Genomic DNA, 19,672 nt, shown 5'->3' with positions numbered 1-19,672 from the left:
AACAATAAATTGTTCCAAAGATTCTATCTTTGATATTTTCAATAACAAGTCTTTGACATTATCCTTCAATTCATATCAAAATTGATTGATAAGGACTTTGTCATTCCAATCCACGTCACAAGTGAGATTTTAGAATTCAACAACATATATAGTGGCTAACTATGATTCTTACGATAAAGATAAGAGTTTAGTCTCTACTACTCTTTCTCAAATACTTTCTCCAAAAGTGGTTGTAAATACTTCTATGAATGAATTCAAATTATAAAGGAGTCGTAAATCTTTTCCCATTAAAGGTATAAACTAAGACAAAGCACTTCCTGATAGAAGTACACCTATAAATCTGACTTGAATAAATCCATTAAGGTACTGGAAAGGATGCAACGTTAGAAAGAACTTGACTTGTTGCAAAAATCCTTGAAATTTTGATCTTGTTCCATCAAACTTCTTAGGTATACTAATCCTTGTCTCCGTTATACTTACAAAAGCAAAAGTCCCTAGATTTGGTTGTGAGATCATCCTACATGATTCCTTCAATTACACAACTTCTTGCTACAAACTCTAAACGTCTTACATAGGTGTAAGCATAGTACTTCCATGATTCACATTAGAAATACGTGAGATTTCTACTCTTAAAGTTTTAATAAATTTATGAAGATCTACAATAGATGAAAATCTATTTTCACTTTTTCTGAGAATAGCATTCATAATCTTTTCTTCCATAGATGATTCAAAAAAAATCAAAAAATTAAATTAGAAGAGGTAATTTGCAACCTCTAATAAAAATTTCCACAAAGAGATATAATCCACTCTTTTTAAGGAAAAGATCAGTATTAGAAAACAAAATTTTTTATTTAAAAGTAGATAGTTTGCAACCTTTAAAATATAACAATAGAAGTCAAATAATCCACTAACTTCTAAAACAAGACATAAACAATAGGATAGTACTCTTGTCAAACTGTCAAGGATATGAATCTCAAAGAAAAAAAAATCCTCAATACACTCTTGTGTCACTGAAGACAACTAAAAAGTCACCCAAAGATGATATAATATTGAACTAGAATGGCTATTGCCAAAAACAATAAGACTAAAAAGTCTTGAAACAACACTATAAACTAGCAAGGCATTCACAAGAGTGAAGAAGGCTTCACTCTTACCTCCATATATACTTTCTAATTAGGAGCTACGTGACGATATTCTATAGGACCTCTAACATGTATTGACTTTGTTAACTACATGTCTTAACTTGCAAGGCAAATTATCTATGTATGTACCACATAGTTAGTTTATTCTATAAGCTACTATACAAAGTTAATTTGTTCTATAAGCTTCCAACACATAGTTAACTTCTTGGCCAAGTTTCTAACTTATAAACACATCTAAAGTCAAAATTGCATCTATAAAGCTTCTAGAAAGCTTCTCTAGAAGACTTTATGAAATTAATCTATATTTACCTACTTCTATGTGATCTTATAAGTAACTATTGAGATAAATGTATATATCCATGACAGTTTGAAATTGTAAAATTAAGCCATATCATTGCTATCATGAATGAGTATAAATGTTTTTTAGTTACTTACAATTTATTATACTTATATCATGTATTAATCACTCAATTTTTTAATTTAATAAATTTAAAAATTATATGTAATTATTTTAAAATCCAACATTTAGAAATTTGGCACTTTAACATATTATATTATTTTTTGAATAGTTTGATGAAATATTGTAAATAACTATAGGTATTTAAAATTTGTATAATAATTTATTTTATATTCATATATTTTAAATTTGTATAATAATTTATTTTATATTCATGTATTTTAAAATCATATTATTTTAAAAATATTAAAACTTGTAATATATTAAATTCTTAATTGTAAAAATATTAAAATAATTAATTGTAAAAATATTAAAAATATTAAAACTTAAAATTTAACAATCATTCAAAATAAAAATAAAACTTGTAAATCAATTTTTTTTATTGATTTATTTATCAATAAAATATTAAAAGTCAGATAATTAAATAAATAATTTGAAATGATTTGAAATGATAAAAGAAAGAAAAAAAGAATATATATATATATATATATATATATATATATGTGTGTGTGTCTTATTTTTATATATTCAAATTTATCAATATTTGCTTAATTATATTTTTAGAATAAATAAATTAATCAATTTTTTTTAATGTTTATTCTATGAAGATACAAACATACACATATGTCTATATATATATATATATATATATATATACATATATGATAATGCTAATGCCACCACAATTTTTGCTATTGCCATTACATCATGCTACCATGTTGATATATTCTTTAATCTCTTTCTTATTCTTCTTCTTCTTTTTTTAATCTCAATCAAGATCAACATAAACATTTATATAATTTTTAAAATATATAAAAAATAATTTTAATTTTAATAAAAAATAACTAAAAAATCAATAAAAATAAAATTTAAACTATTTTTTTATTCAAAATATATCATTATTATTATAAAATATGATATACATTTATACATGACTTTTTTTAATTGTTATTTTTTTATTTAGCATTGATAAAGGATGAAGATGTCATGAGGTGGATGGGAAGTTGTGGTGCAAGTAGCAAAAATTGTGGTGGCATTAACAACACCCTAAATAAATAAATAAATATATATATATATATATATATATATATATATAGTATCCCTTCCATTACAAATGGTATCATTTGCTGCAAGAAAAATTATCAATTATAAACCTTAAAACAAAATTTTGATTAATTAATGAAGATTATCAAATTTGGGGGAATTATCAAAAAGAGCACTGTATATATATTTGTTTGTTTGTATAGGCCTTGCCCAATAAATACACTCTTAATGCTGCCACAAAACATACACAAGCACGAGCTGCGATGAATGAGAGATCGAATTCAAGCGAACGAACGTAAATGATAGATGAATAAACGTTTCACAAAGTATCGATGAAAGTTATCCATCCAAAGGGAGAGTCTGCAGAACGCGGAGACGCGCCACCATTGAATCCAAGCTCGAAGACGAATCCGAGTCGCTGGCTTGCTGGCTTGCTGGCTCGCTCACTCGGGGAGGCGTCCATCCAGCGCCATCCGTATCGCCACCCCTGCGTGCCTTTTTCTGAACAATCACGAAGCATTTCCCATGACCTGGCGCAGAAATAGCGAAATAGCATTGTGGGTTTGGTGCAGAATTCCTTTTTCGCGGTTATCCCTCACCTCTCACCGACCCTGTTTCTGCATTCACTGCTGAATTCTTAGTTTGCTGCAGCTGAAACGCGAGATTCACGACGACAGCCTCGCCAATCTCTGAGCTGGGGAGGAAGTTGATAAGGATTGCACCTGGAAGAAATTGAAGGGAAAGGAGGGTTGCGGGGCAGGTGTGATTCTGAGTGGGTTGACGGGAAATTTTAGTGGTAGGGAGAGAGAGAGTGGTCGCGCCATGGCCACCACCTCCAGCCAGTTGCTGTGTACTTCGTTCTTGGGTCAGGCGGCATTGCCGATGAGATCAGGTTTCGCGGGCGTCAACTCCGGGAGGAGCACCTGCAGAGTGACTTGCGCCTGTAGTTTGAGTTCTGCGGTGCGGGAGAGTTTGAAGATGGCTGTGATTATTCCTGTTGCTGCTTTCACCGTCTTCACCGCATCGCCACAAGGTTGTGGGTCATCTCCTTTGGACTGAAGGGATCGAGCTAGGGGTTTTATTCTGTTATTTGAAGGTTTGCTGTTGTCGATTTTTGTGTAGAAGGAGGTTTATTTAGAACTGATGCCTTACGGCTGGTTCAATTTTTTGTGTTCAATGGCGGAGGTTCATTTTATCTCCTAGTATTCGCTCTTGGCTGATTAGCTGGCTAACTATTCTTCTGGATTGATGAAATTTTCGTAGCTGACGCTGGGATATTATCCGGAGCATCAGGCATGGAATCTGTCCAGCTGCCGCCAATTCCAGAACCCGGATTCCTGAAGCAATTGCAAGGTAATTGAGGTGCATCAATCAATCCTAATAAGATTCCTCCATACCACTCTCCTCTGGATTATTCGAAGGAATATTTGGGTGACGAAGTGCCCTCTGGTAACCCTGGCTTTTAAGGCAAAATAATTACAATGTTGACGTCTTAATTTCAACACCACGTCTTCCTGATGCAGATGACAAGAGGAAAATGTACGAAGGCCAAGACGAGACGTTCAAGAATTCATCTTATCTTCAAGAATTGCTCAAGAAATCCAAAGACAACGCTGCCTTGTAATTATTTTCTCTCGTTCCCTTTTATGCATCTAGAGAAAGAACACATACCAGGATGAACGATGTCCTACTATATCTGTTTGATTTTAATTTTTAATTTTCTTTTACGAACCTTCGCTTCAAAGGTCTGGTCATCAATCTGTTGTTGTTTGTAGCTCTGAACTTTACTCTCCCCAGGGTTTCTTTTTATGGACAGGGTGGTGTCCACGTTGCCGAATTGCAATAAACCCTAAACCCTTGGATTGATGGAATGCCTAACTTTGGACTGAAACCTTGTCTTAATACCTCGGATTTTAAAATTATACAATCTGAAGCTTTCAAGTAGGTGAACCTTGTCACTCTGACGTAATACGGGATGTTGCGAGGTGCAGGCACAAGAAGGAGATCGCTGACAAATACTGCGAGCGAGGAGCAGAATGGGGGGTGGGCGATTGCTCGCTGATGGGGATGACTCAAGAGCAGAAAGAGAATTTCATGAAGGTGTTGAAACAGAAGTAGAAAGCAAACAACACCGCTCCTAATCACTTAGTATCAAAGTTTTCAGTACTTTTACAACGATTCAGGTTTATGCTTGAATGAATGTCTTTTGACAAGGTAGCCATAGGAGTAGATTTGACCATTACTTAAATGCAAAGTCTCTCGATTTGAATCGAGTCGACATAAACATGAGACAACGGAACCTAGAGTCTTCTGGCAATTTGCTCAATCTTAGGATTGTTTCTGGATGTGTTTAATGAAATGAAGTACCACAATGTTTGGCATATTGGTTAGAGTATCAGAAGGGGTGGCAGTGTCTCGATAGTTCTACATGTGCACAGACGGCGACGATCTGGAACTTAATGAATGCTAGTTGTGAAATTGCCAGCCAACTGTAAGAAACAAGATCCTGAGGGATCATGTAGGAATTGCTTAACCGTCCGAAGTCGGGTTTGCAGATGGTAATTCCTCTTAATACTGTTCATGGCAACAATAGATCCCTCAAGAACTCATTGTTGCAAAAACCTCACAATTGATTGAAATCTGTTTGAGCGGTACTGGAACTGAGCAACGCAGCAGCGGAGCACATCACTCTACGTTGCATTCTGTGGCCTGGTGGATCCTGAAGTTTCTGGGCTTCGGTATCCTACCATCTCCTAGTGTGCCTTCACCACCTCGGGTAAGGTGGCGTGCTTCTGGGTGTCAGATCACTCTGTCTCGAGTCTACTGCCCTGAGCCTCGAATGCCATGGGTAGTAGCAATTGTTCCAGCTTCGATTAGATGATGGCACAAACGATCACATCGTAGCGTGAGGGTGCTACCGTCAAATTTACCCACTATTTTTGAACCCAGAAGTTGCTTTGGCAAAAGTGGCGATTCGGGATAGGCCTGTGTCAATTTTGGAACCGTTTTATTCATCTCTTGATATGGAGAAAAGTGCAGGAGAAAAGTGCAGGAAAATTTGGGGAAGCTGAATCATCATATAGTTCTTACTACGTTTAGTTCTGGGGAGCGCATTGTGGTAGAAAAATCACCCGTCAATCCGGGCTGTAGATCACTATGTTTCCCCGACGTTTGTAAAACTCCTAAGATTATGGTGCAATTGATCGAACCAAACTGAAGATTTCTACAAACGATATCAAGACTAACTGTGATATGAACACAAGCACAGGACACAGAATTTAAAGGATATTGGAGGTCCCTAGTCAAGATGCTACATCTATTGGAGGATATGCAATAGACTGACTAATCTTGTAGCAATGCCAAATAATAATCTTAACTTATTCTACACTTAAACAATTAGCACAATCAAATCTTTGTAGGTTGAGCATGATGGTCAATTTCTTTTCAACACTTCCTCATGATTGAAGATGGCAATTCATAAATTGGATATGACATAGAATTTTGGAGAGAGTGTACTTCAATAAAGTAATGATGGTTTTCAAAACATTGTTTAATAACTTATTTTATGAATATATTTGCATGTTACAATTTGGTGATAACATGTTTCAAAGAGACTTCTCATCTAAAAATCTATTTTTGTTCAAAGTGATGATTTTCTTTGATGTGCTTAGTCCTTGTTTAAAATATAAGATTTTGAGTAAGAAAAATTGAGCACATATTTTAGTTGAAATAAAAATCATGTGTTGTTGAAATGTGAGTTTCAACAAGATTAGATTCAATTGATTTATTTGATGAATGCATTGGTATCTTAGATGTAAATAAAATGTGTAATTTAGAGAGTAACATTTGTAGATAAATTGCTTATTCGGTAGCTTCTAAAAATGCCTTGTATTTTGTCTCTACAATATTAAGAAAAATAATTGATTGTCTTTTACTAGAATAGGCAATTGGTCCATATGCAAGCTTGAATATATATATCTAATAGTAGAGTATTGAGTCTCAAGGCAATCAAAATAATTTGGATTCATAAAAGATTTGAACAACATATAAAATAAATTTTAAAATTATCTATCTTTTTCATATGTTTTAAAATATACTTAACTGCTTTTAAATGTTGTTGTTTTAATTTGGCCATAAATCTAACAACAATGCCTATTAAATAAGATAGGTTGGATCTTATATCAATGAAGAATAGAAGTTTATCAACTATCTTATAATATTCAATGGTATCAATTAGTGGGATCTATGTGTCAGATTGAGTGATAAATTCTTTTGGTAGAAGAATATGCTTAAGTAAGAAATTTATCATTCCAAATTCATCCAATGTTTTTTAAGATTATGGAATGTTTTTTATGATTTTTCAATTGATCTTCTAGAAGGAGCTCAATTATCATATGGACCAATCTATAGCTTATTGCAAAAGTATTTGATTGCATTCAAGGAATACATTGACAAGAACTTATCTAAAAACTTCATACGCCATTCAAACTCTCCAACAAGAATTTTTATCTTATTTTTGAAGAAGAAAGATGGATTATTGCAAATGTGTATGAACTATTAAAGGCTCAAAAAGGTCACCAAAAAGAATATGTATCTTTTACTTTTGATTTCAAGATGTCTAAATCAACTCAATCAAATATAGTCTAATACAAAAATAAATCTATGAAGAGCATACAACATGATATATATCAAAGAGAGAGATGGCTGAAAGATTGCATTTCAAACTAAGTATGGATATTTTAAAAATAATATTATATTATTTGGACTCACAAATATATCAATTATTTTTTAACATCTAATAAATGATGTTTATTTTTGTGAGTTTCTTAATAATTTGGTCATCTATTATTTGGACAACATTCTAATCTATTCTAAAAACATAGAAGAGGATGAATTTTATGTTTGTCGTATGTTACAAAAACTTAGAAATATAAGACTATACATCAAGATAAATTTAAGTATGAATTTTATATTCTACTAAAGTTGACTTCTTAAGATATATCATTTCGAAAGATGGCCTTATGGTAGATTCTAAAAAAATTCAAACTATTATAAATTAAAAAGTCTCAAAATCAGTAAAATAAATAAATAAATAAATGATATTTTTTAGGATTTGTCATTTATTATTGGATCTTCATCAAGAACTTTTTTTAAGTCACGACTCCTCTTATACATCTAACATGTAAAGACAAACTTGAGTAGAGTAAAGAAACTAAAGCATCTTTTTAAGCTTAAAAGACAACATTTATTTCTACACAAATCTTCTATCATATCAATTTTTTTAAGGCAATCTTTATAAAAAAAAAAAAAATGCATCAAACTTTGCCATTGATATATTGTGTTGTTACACTTGAGAGTATATGATAAACTCCACTTAGTAGCTTTTGAATTTATGAAATTTTCAACAATCAAAATCAATTATAAGATCCACAACAAAGATTTTTTTATAATTATAGATTGATTTCAAGAATGACATCATTACATAAAAATTACTTTTAATTTAATCATTGTATATACAAATCATAAGAATTTTAAGAATTTTATGGCAATAAGTGTTTTGAGTCATCACCAAGGCCATTGGAACATGTCTTTATCAATAATTAATTTTAGAATTACTTATCAATTTAAAAAATAATAAGATTTATAAGATCTTTTTTTAAAAATTCTTATCTTACATCAAAAAAATAAGATGAAGCTATTAATTAATAAAGAATGATTCTCTTAAAATCAAAGCATTCTCAACTATGAGTAATAAAATCAACATTGATTGTTGATTCAACATTTTTCAAGTATGTCCTTTGATCTTCTTATTTATGATATTAAAATTAATTTTTTTAAGTCTCATGATGCTTTTGAATTTGAATTCAAAAATAATCTATTTTATTTTGAATGATGCTTATATATTTTAGAAGAAAAAGCACAATTATATATTTTTCAAGCTTGTCCTAACTTTCCAATAATATGATTTTTTGGATCTAACAAGAATTTGGAACTAATATTAAGAGATTTTTAGTAGCTTCAAATGTAGAACGTAATTAAAGACTTTGTACAATCATGTGACATTTGTTTGAAATTAAAAACTCCTTATCATTGACTTTGTAGACTTCTTTAACTATTTCCTATTTCAAAACAACCATGGTCTTATGTTTCTATGGATTTTATCATAGATCTTTTATTTACAAGTTCATATGATTTTATTTTTGTGATTTTAGATCATTTCACTAAGATGGCATATTTTGTACCATATACAAAATCTATCATAAATAAAAAAATAGCTAAACTATTTTTTGATGATATTTATTACTATCATGCATTGTCAAAGGATATTATATGAAATAGAAAGATACAATATTTATCAATATTTTAGAGATTCATTTTTAAGATATTGAAGATAGACACAAGTTTGTGTATGGCTTTCTATCTTCAAAAGAATAGACAAAAAGAGCATGTAAATTGAATTTTAGAGCTACATTTGAGATGTATGATTAATTATCATCAAAATGATTGTATAGTTCTTTTTGCCATTGGCAAAGTTTTTTTATAATAATATAATATTTTTATCTATTCAATAAATATATTCTTTTGTTAATTATAATTATTCTCTATAATTTGATACTATTGACTTTTCAAAAGTTGATAATACTATGTTTTAACAAATCATTTATCTAAACTACATGTGATAATAACAAGCTCATAAACAACAAAAGTTCAACATAAATGCCTATTATAAAGAACAACTTTGATTCCATATTGGCAACAAGGTAAGGTTATTTCATCACAATATTACAACTAGTTGTTCTTATGACATCTTAGATTATTATAGGCTTGATCCATTTCTTCTTTAAAAATAAATCAATTTAGTTGCTTATTGATTATATCTATTAGAATCTATGAAGATTCATCTTTTATTTCACTGATCTCTTTTGGAGCCACATAAAATAGTGAATATTTGTCACAAACATATACATTTACTCCAATAGTTACTTATATGATTAAGTAAAATTAGTTAAATATAAATTAATTTCACAAAGACTTCTAGATTAGCTTCTTAGAAGCTTTATAAATGCAGTTTTTACTTTAGATGTATTTGTAGGATAGAAACTTGGTCAACAAGTTAATCACATGTTAGTAGCTTGTGGAACAAGTTAACTTTGTATATTAGCTTATAGAATAAGCTAACTATGGAGTACATACATAGATAACTTGCCTTTTAAGTTAAGACATATGGCTAGCAAAGTCAATATATGTTGGAAGTCTTATAGAATATTGTCACGTAGCTTTTAGTTAGAGAGTATATATGAAGGCAAGAATGAAGCCTTCCTCATTCTTGTCAACACCTTTTTAGACTTTAGTCTTGTTTCAAGACTATATTGAGGATTTTCTTTCTTCAAAATATATATCCTTGACAATATTTCAAAAAGAAGTCAAATATTATTGCCTCCTATAGAAGTAGATAATAATCTAAGATTTGAAGTGGAAGAAACTTTAAATTTAAAGTGGTAAAAAAATCGGTTAAAATATCTTGCTCATGAGCATAGATATAATATTAATTAATACACATGAGAATCAACTAAATAACTTGTAAATGCAGCAAAGAAGGTTAATACTTTTTATTAATAATGACTATTAAAATAAGATGAAAGAAAATAAAACTTTGTTATAAAAGAAACATAGTCTACAAAAAGTTGCACTCTATCTTCTATCTTTGTTTGTAATTATAATGTGTTTTTAGCATTAAAAAAATGAAGAAACAATAATCAACAAATTCAACTTAAGATCTATGGTTTAATAACTTATTGGACAAGATATTACAATTATGACAACCTTAAAAATAACATTATAGAAATAAAGACCTTTAAGAATGATATTTTTTTTCTTAAATAGATGGCTAGATATAACGCATTTGATATCATGACTTTGGAAAAGACTTCCAATGTTTGGTAATTTTAAAGGAGGTATGAAAAATTTCTAATGGTATTATAAGTATTTTATTTAAAAGAAGATATAAAGATTTCAATAATAATCAAATAATAAGGTGGTCTTTTTATCCTATAATGAAATATTATCAAAGGCTTAGAAAACCTATCAACTACCTTTCAAGGAAATAAAATTTAGAATATATAAAAGATATAATTTATTGCATCTTGAACTTTATTAATATATAATTATTGTTCTTTGTCAAATTCATCTTTAAAAAAAGGAAGTAATGTCATAGATATATATATATATATATATATATATATATATATATAATTATCTAGATAATATAACTAGAAAGAAGTAGGTAAAAATAGGTGAATTTGATAATATCTTATAGAAAAGCTTCTTAGAAGGTTCATAGATGTAGTTTCACCTTAACATATATTTATATGTGATTGATAGGTTGAATACTTGGCCAACAAGTTAGTCACATATTGCACATATTAATAATTTGTGGTCTAAACTAATCATATGGCATACATTTAGAAAATTTGTCTTGCAAATTAAGACACATATCTTATAAGTTGGACATGTGTTGGAGGTCCTATAGAATGTCGCCACATAGTTCATGGTTAGATAGTACAAATAGAAGAAAGAATGAAGCCTTCTTCATTCTTGTCAATGTCTTTCTATTTATTAGTCTTATTTCAAGACTTTTTAGTCTTTTTATCTTTGACAATAGTCATTTCAGTTTCAATGAAATATTAATTTTGAATAAATATCTACTCTTTTCAAGTGACATAAAAATAAATTGAATTTTTTATTCTTTGAAATTCATATCTTCATTGCATTCACAACAAAGAACTAATTACTATTATTGATTCATTTCAAGAATAGTTTTATTACAAAGAATGCACTTCTTACTTCATCATAATTATATCAATGAGAAGAATCATGATTACTTCATATTAATACATGTCTTAAATTCTTGATAAGCCTCTAGGAGTATATTTTTGTTATAATTTGTATATATTATTCCTTATTGTTCTAAAAACAATCACCAAGCTAATTAAATACCTTATATTAATGATAATTGATCCATTTAAATTGATTTTTTGATGAAGGAATTATCAAATTTTTGTCCTCAAAAGACTCTTTTTTCCTTGACTAAATGTTCTTAAAAGGTATATATTATTGGAGTACTTTTTAATTTTATTATGTATTTAATTTAGCAAAAGTGCTCCAAACTACGTAAAGATATATGTACTTTATCTATTGTCAAAACTCAAGAAAAATGGATGGAATACAAAATCTTTGCGTAATTTGGAGTGTTTGTATAGAAATTGATGCACAATACATATCGATGCAAATCTATCCTTGAATAAATTTGCTTATGTCTTAATATGTATATGAAGTTACTATCATTTTTAGGCTATTTTCATTACTTGTGAGCTAAAAAAAAATTAAAATAATTAGATACTTTTTAAATTCTAACACTTAATAAAATTCTTTTTTTGAATAATATGTAATTATAATATTTATCTTCTTTTTTGAATAAAAATTTGATTCTAAGTAGCTATTCAAGATATACTTTTTATGGTAATTAGATAATTATAAAAAATATTATTTAATTATATTAATTTTAAAATTATTGAAATAAATTAGATAATAAATCTTTGTTTAAAAACCAATTTATGATTATTTATAATCTTATTAGAATCTTATATATATATTAGTCAAAGATATTATTTTATAAAAATATATATAAATAATATGATATAATTTATTATTATAATATTTAATATTTAATATAACATAACAAAAAATAGATATATATATATATATATATATATATATATATAATAGCTTATATATATTTTTTTAATGTTTTAAATTATTTAAACTTTTTTTTACATATTTTAATGATAAAGATTAAAAATAGCATATTTAATTGGTATTGGAGAAACTACAAAAAGAAGTATTATAGGTCAAATTAAATAAATATCTTATTACCAATATTTACTTGAAATCTAAGATTATGTTATAAGAAGCAATGTAATTAATAATATTGACAAGAAATGTCAAAATTGCAAAGAACTACAAGCTCAAAGAAGTATTAAAAGAATAAATAATTTACTAAATGAGAATCTAAAACTAACTTTATTTTTATTTTTTTGTTTTTTTGAAAAAAAATGTTTTCAATTTTGTGCTTAATTTATTATATTTATAATATAAATATAATAATAAGTTTATAATATTACTTTTTGCTCTAAAAATTAATTATTAAATTTATGAAATTTTATTTTTTAGCAAAAATTGATATATTTCTTTAAATGATATAATACATATTGAGAGATTCTATACATAATATAAGAATTTAGGTTTTTTTTATTTTATCTTTTCTCATCTTAAATCTATAATAAACTAATTAAAATAATACATTATGTTGATTTAATTTGTAACTACATTATATTTTAGATGTTTTGAACAAAAATTATATGTTCTTTTTCTAAATCCATATATCAAATTAAAAGAAAGAAAATAAATTATTATATTAACATAAATAAAATAAAGTTTTATCTTGAACTTAAGGATTGTCTTTTTACTTTTATAGAAATTTAATAAATATTATTTCAAATTATAGACCATTAATTTATTTTATTTTTAAAAAATATTATTTTAAATATTATTTTAAATAATTTTTTTTTTTAAAAAAAGCTGGTCAAACTACACATATCAACTTAATTTTGGATAAATATTTTTATTACAATATAAACTACCAACCATATAATTAAATGAGTTTTTTTCAATAAATAAGTTATTTGCTACAATAAAATACATACTTACTAATTAAAAAATATATCTTTTCTTCTACTATAGCTAAGATGCTAAACTTAGAAAAATATTTTCTAAATTAAAGATAAAGAAAAAGACGAACTACAAATGATTTGATCAATTGGATTGTTGTCATCATAGACCTTGTATCTCATCCAAAAGAATCACCTAGTTAATGAAAAAACATTCACCATGTTGGGATCATTAAATGTAGTCGGTACTCTCCATAATATTTACTGTAGACTACAGTAATTATTATAGCAACAATATTTAGTGTCTAGTAGAGAAGTACTATTTATCCTCTCTACTTTTCTCTTCTTGTATATAAGACACAACCAGATCAATAGATTTGTGTGTGTGAAGCTCTCTCTCCTTAGATTTGTGTGTGTGACTTATTACTACTCTTGTGTGTGTGTATGACTCACTATTATTCTTGTGTCTTTCTAAACATTTTCAACATGTTATCATCACGACTCTCTTCTATACACTATCAAAATCTTTTTTCTCTAGTCTTTGACTCTTCAAACCTGTTGCTATTCTTGCTCAGTGTCTGCCCCATGATCTTATTCTTCTTACTGGCCCCTCACACATTAGCTTGGTTAGAGTACTTGTTCTACTCTCTGCACTGCTGCTTTAGAATACTTGATCTAACCCAACTCCACCCCAGTTTGCTCCTTGTTCCCTGTTGCGCCCCACCCTTGTTGCCGCCAAACCCGCCACTACCATCGCTACCACCGTGTTGCCGTTGATGCTGTCGCCCGCGCCACCACCGCTGCCACTGCCGCCCGCCACTGCCACCCTGTTGCCCTACCGTTGCCTGATGTGCCATCTTATTGCTATTCTACTATCTTAATATATGGTATTTTTAATAAAATATATATATTAAGTTCAAGTTTATCATTTTATTTGACTTTATATTTTAAGATATATTTTACTCAACTTTTCTACTTGATCTTGTATTTTTTTTATAGATTTATTTATAATGAGTACTTCAACATCTTCAACTGCTTCTTTTATGGTTCCAACTACTATCACTGCATCCCAACATTTTCAAGCTCTTTTCTTTCTACCATTCAGTGTGGATGGAAACAAGTATCTATTATGACAAAAATGGCAAAAGTAAATTTATTTGCAGAACAACTCTCGGATGCCATTATGTTTGAACAAACTCCTACAACAAGTATTTTTGTATCTCATGCTATTCATTGGAAAGCACTTCTTCTCCTTCATCATCATCTTGTACCTGCCATACAACATCAATATTTAGAAATGGAAGATCTTGCAAAACTTTAGAAGAATCTTAAATCTAGGTTTGATCATCAAAAGACCATTTTTCTTCCACGTGCACGTCATAATTGGACATATTTATATATGTTGGATTTTCTAAATTTAAATGCTTTCAATAGTGAAATATATAGTATTATCTCACAATTATGATTATGTGGACAAAGCATTTCTGAAGAAGAAATGATTCAAAAAACTCTCTCTACATTTCCTCATGTATTTGCTGTACTTGCACAATAATACAAGAACATGAAATTTTAGAGTCATTTTGATCTCATGTCCTATCTACTTCTTGCAGAGAAGTAAAATGAGCTACTCTTACGCAATGCGGAAGCTCGTCCTATTAGAACTACAGTTCTAGAATCTCATGCACTTGATATTTCAAAGTCTAAGAAGAAATTATATAAACATGGGAAACGTGCTCATAAGTATCAGGGTAGTCATAGTCAAGACCATTTCTATCCATATGGAAAGAATAAACGTTCTACTATTAATTATAGTATAAATCAAAGATGTGTTCTTGCCATAAGTGCGGAATGATTGGAAATTTAGGACATGCGTGCCATACTTCAAAATATTTTATTAAAATGTTCTAAGAAAATAAGAAATTACGAGCTGAGGCTCGTGAAGTTCATACCATGGATGCGTCCATGGATTCAATTGGTGTTGATGACTTAGAGGCTTATATGAATGATAGAACCTCTAACGATGAATCAAATGATGTGCTCATTGATTTTGCAACAACACATACTATCTTGCGAGATAGATGATTTTTTATTGAAAAATCTTCAACTTAGTAAACTAAAAATATGATGACCATGGCTAGAGTAAATGTGTTTTGTTTCCAAGAGGGCACTGCAATGGTAAAATTACCTGCGAATTCCATCATAAAATATAAACATGCAATGTTTGCACCCTCAGTACCTCGGAGTCTGATCAGCTACCAAGATGTGTGTACTAATGGTTATTACCTCTCGACCGCTATTTTAAATAGAAAAGAGGTTTTGGTTCTTGCGAAGAACCATAAAGTTGTTGAAAAAGCTTTTGCTACAGAAAATGGTTTATACCGAATTGTGATTTGGCCTCCCATTATATTTAATTTTGCATCATCTATCTCAGAGAGTTGTGTTTCTCTCTGGCATGGACTATTGAGACATCCAGGATCCACATTATTTAGAGAGATTATTCCATATATAATTGGATACAATTTAAAGCCTGTGGATGTAGTCTCTATGGAATTATGTCATGCATGCGCGCAAAGAAAAATAATTACTCAGCCTTTAATTTGGAAACTTCCACAAGAATTACCACCAATGCTTGAAAGATTGGATGGTGATATTTGTGGTCCTATTAATCCATTATGAGGACCATTTCGTTATTTTTTGGTCCTTGTTGATGCATCAGGTAAACAATCACATGTTTCATTATTATCAATTCGAAGCATTGTGTTTGTCAATCTTATATCTATACTTATTTGCTTTTGGGCATATTTTCTTGATTATCTTATAAAAACATTGCGTATGGATAATGCAAAAGAATTTGCATCAAAGTCTTTTGAAAACTATTGTACTGCAACAGGAATTGAGTTGATATATTGTGTTCCATATGAACATGCTCAAAATAGACTTACAAAGTCATTTATAAAGCATATACAACTCATTACCCGGCCACTCCTCCTTCACTCAAATCTACATGCATCTATGTGGGGTCATGCAATTTTACATACTGCAGCATTAATACGCCTCCACCTTTCTTCTCTTGAAATTATTTCACGACATGAGCTCATTTTGGATCGTATTCCAAATGTATCTCACTTACGAGTATGTGGTTGCCGTGCTTGGATTCCAGTACCAGAACCTCAATGGCATACCGTTGGAGTTCATCAACAAAAAAGCATATATGTTGGTTTTGATTCACCAAGCATCATTTGTAATGTTGATCCATCAACTAGCACATTATTACATGCATGTTTGCAAAATTGTCGTTTTGAAGAAACTGTATTCCCATCTCTTCAAGGGGGAGTTTCCAATCAGCAAAGAAATAAAGTACTCATATTTGAAGCACCAAAATCATTTACAATGAATCCCGATCCTATGACATCTTTGATAGAAACTGAAATTGCTAAGATATTTTATTTAAAATAGATCACGGATGAAACACCTGATCGCTTCAATGATGCATCTATAATTACAAGAGTTCCTATTAATGAAGCTCAGAATGCACCATCTCAGATTGCAGTGCCATTGACTACAATACCTCAAGTTATAACAACAACAACTAAAAGAATTCATGGACCAGATAAGCAACCACATAAAAAGAAAGCTATAAAATTAACTAATCCTGGTATTATTTCTCAAGAAATTGCCACTCATCTTGCACGACTACCAATTCATGTTGATATATCCATGCATAATGTACCTTCAATTCCTATGAAAAACAATCTTGGAATTGGAAGGAATAAAAAGAAGTTGAGTAAAGAATTATCTATTCTATATTGTGCTACATATGATATTTGGGACAGACCATCTATTACGGTAGATGAATCATTTGCATATGTGATTATAGAAGCCATTTCTTGCAAGGAAGACGATCCTGAACCTCAAACCATCGAAGAGGTGATGCGTCGCTCAAATTGGTCAAAATAGAAAACTGCTATTGAGGAGGAGTATGCGTCTTTGCATTAGAGGAAAGTCTTTAGTCCCATTGTAGACAATCTTACATCTCGCCCTGTGGGATATAAAATGGTATTAATACGCAAGCGAGATGCTCAAGGCCAAATAATCCACTATAAAGCTCGTCTTGTTGTTCAAGGATTTACTCAATGATTTGGCATTGATTATGAATCCACATATTCTCTAGTCATGGATTCAATTACATTTCGACATATTATTGGAATGACAGTTCATGCCACCCTTGAGATGCATCTGATGGATATAGTAACTATATATCTATATGGTTCTCTTGATGCAAATATTTATATGAAAGTTCCACCTAGCTTAGAAATAGGAACTCCAAATCAATCCGATCCAGGAAAATATCATGGTATTAAATTATGTAAGGCCTTGTATGGTTTAAAACAATCTGAACGAATGTGGTATCAACCTCTTTGAGATTATTTAATTGCAAATAATTTTATAAGTGATCCACTAATCCCTTATTTGTTTATCAAATGAGATAAAATTGATTTTGTGATCATCGTTGTATATGTTGATGATCTTAATCTAGTAGGCACTACATCTGCAAGTGTTACAGCTACTAACCTATTTATACGTGAATTTGAGATGAAAATGCTAGGAAAAACAACTTTCTACATTGGTCTTCAAATTATGCATCTAACAGATAGTAGCATTTTTCTCTACCAATTAATGTATATTAAACGAATTTTATGAAGATTTAATATGATTGATGCTTATCCATTGTCCACACCAATGGTTGGACGTAGTTGTGATGGTCATGATCCATACTGTCCATGCGAGGAGAAAGAGGAAATATTGGGAGACCAATATCCATACCTCGCAGCGGTTGGAGCACTTTTGAATTTAGCTACATCTACAAGATCAGATATTGCATTTGCAGTTAGTGTTCTTGCAAGACATAGTGCACATCCAACACTACGACATTGGAATGGCATCAAATATTTATTATGTTATTTAAAAGGTACTAAAGACTTGGGATTATACTATACAAAATCCGCAGATCTAAAATTGGTTGGATATTGTGATGCAAGATATAAATCTGATATTGCAATAGCTAAATCTCAAATAGGATATGTATTTCTAAGACATGGAGCTGCAATATCATAGAAATCGATGAAACAAACAATAACTGAAACTTCATCCAACCATGCAAAAATTATTGCCTTACATGAAGCATCTCGAGAATGTATTTGGTTGCGATCAATTGATAAATTCATTCAAACAACCTATAGATTTTCATATGATGATTCTCCAATTATCTTTCATGAAGATAATAGTGTTTGTATTGCACAGATGCAAGTTGGTTTCATTATAGGTGACATGACAAAGCATATTGATCCAAAGTATTTTAGTTATACTCATGATTTGATTACTAATCAAGCACTTATAATTAAGAAAATTGAATCTACAAATAGCCTTGCTAATCTCTTCACCAAAGCTCTCTCATTAAGCAACCATCGTCGACTTACTTATCGCATTGATATGCGACGACTTGCTTTTCTTGAATAAGAAAGTTAATGAGCTCTTTACATAATAAAAGAAATTGATGTTGTATTTTTTCTCCTTCATCTATGGTTTTGTCCTTAAATAAAGTAATATTTTCCTAGTTAAGGTTTTAATGAGGCAACAATTATTGATCTTCCAAGATCACAGAAAAGTATAGATCATAATTCTATACAAATTTTATATTATGTAAATATTATGATGAGTGAGGAGGAGTGTTGAGGTCATTAAATATAGCCGACGCTCTCCACAATATTTACTATAGACTACAGTAATTACTGCAACTACAATAATAAGAGTCTAGTGGAGAAGTATTATTTATCCTCTCCTCTTTTCTCTTCTTGTATATGAGACACAACCAGATCTATAGATTTGTGTTTGAAAAGCTCTCTCTCCTTAGAAACCTTCTTGTGTGACTTACTACTACTTTTGTGTGTGTATGACTTACTATTACTCTTGTGTCTTTCTAAACATTTTCAACACACCACAAGGCAGTCATGTTCCTAATGCACAATGCTGCTAAGAATGTTGAGTTCAAGAGGTTGATGATTTCACTCGTTGCTCTCAGCAGAATGAAGCACATTTTGCTAAAGAACAAAAAAAAATATTTAAAAAAAAAACAAAACAAAACAAAACAAAAAAAAACACTAACTAACTAACTAACTAACAAAATGAAAACATGAAGATATCGAGTCTGGGATAGAACAGGATTGAGCTTTCAATGGAAATTCATATCTCCAAAACTAACCTTAATCCAAAGTACACCACCACTTGACTTGATCCATCAAATG

General features: G+C 29.8%; 1 protein-coding gene across 1 annotated transcript; it reads left to right on the top strand.

Moving 5' to 3' along the window:
• The first annotated feature begins 3,180 nt into the window (after window positions 1–3,180).
• Window positions 3,181–5,024, top strand: LOC112282036 (uncharacterized). Its single transcript, XM_024519158.3, has 4 exons — window positions 3,181–3,676; window positions 3,907–3,996; window positions 4,167–4,263; window positions 4,635–5,024. Exons 1-4 carry the CDS (start codon window positions 3,466–3,468, stop codon window positions 4,759–4,761), a joined length of 525 nt encoding a protein of 174 aa, XP_024374926.1. The 5' UTR covers window positions 3,181–3,465; the 3' UTR covers window positions 4,762–5,024.
• The last annotated feature ends 14,648 nt before the right edge of the window (window positions 5,025–19,672 follow it).

The sequence above is a fragment of the Physcomitrium patens genome, chromosome 5 (genome assembly GCF_059467195.1).
Source record: "Physcomitrium patens ecotype Gransden chromosome 5, ASM5946719v1, whole genome shotgun sequence".
Lineage (NCBI taxonomy): Eukaryota > Viridiplantae > Streptophyta > Bryopsida > Funariales > Funariaceae > Physcomitrium > Physcomitrium patens.
The sequence above is the reverse complement of the archived record's forward strand: the minus strand, read 5'-3'. Positions and strand labels throughout refer to the sequence as shown.

What these genes read in the sequence shown, in the direction of transcription:
- LOC112282036 (XM_024519158.3), top strand. Translation starts at nt 3,466, where the DNA reads ATGGCCACCACCTCCAGCCAGTTGCTGTGTACTTCGTTCTTGGGTCAG. An exon ending in ATTCCTGAAGCAATTGCAAG is followed by an intron (nt 3,997 to 4,166) that starts GTAATTGAGGTG and finishes TTCCTGATGCAG; the next exon opens with ATGACAAGAGGAAAATGTAC. An exon ending in TCCAAAGACAACGCTGCCTT is followed by an intron (nt 4,264 to 4,634) that starts GTAATTATTTTC and finishes TGCGAGGTGCAG; the next exon opens with GCACAAGAAGGAGATCGCTG.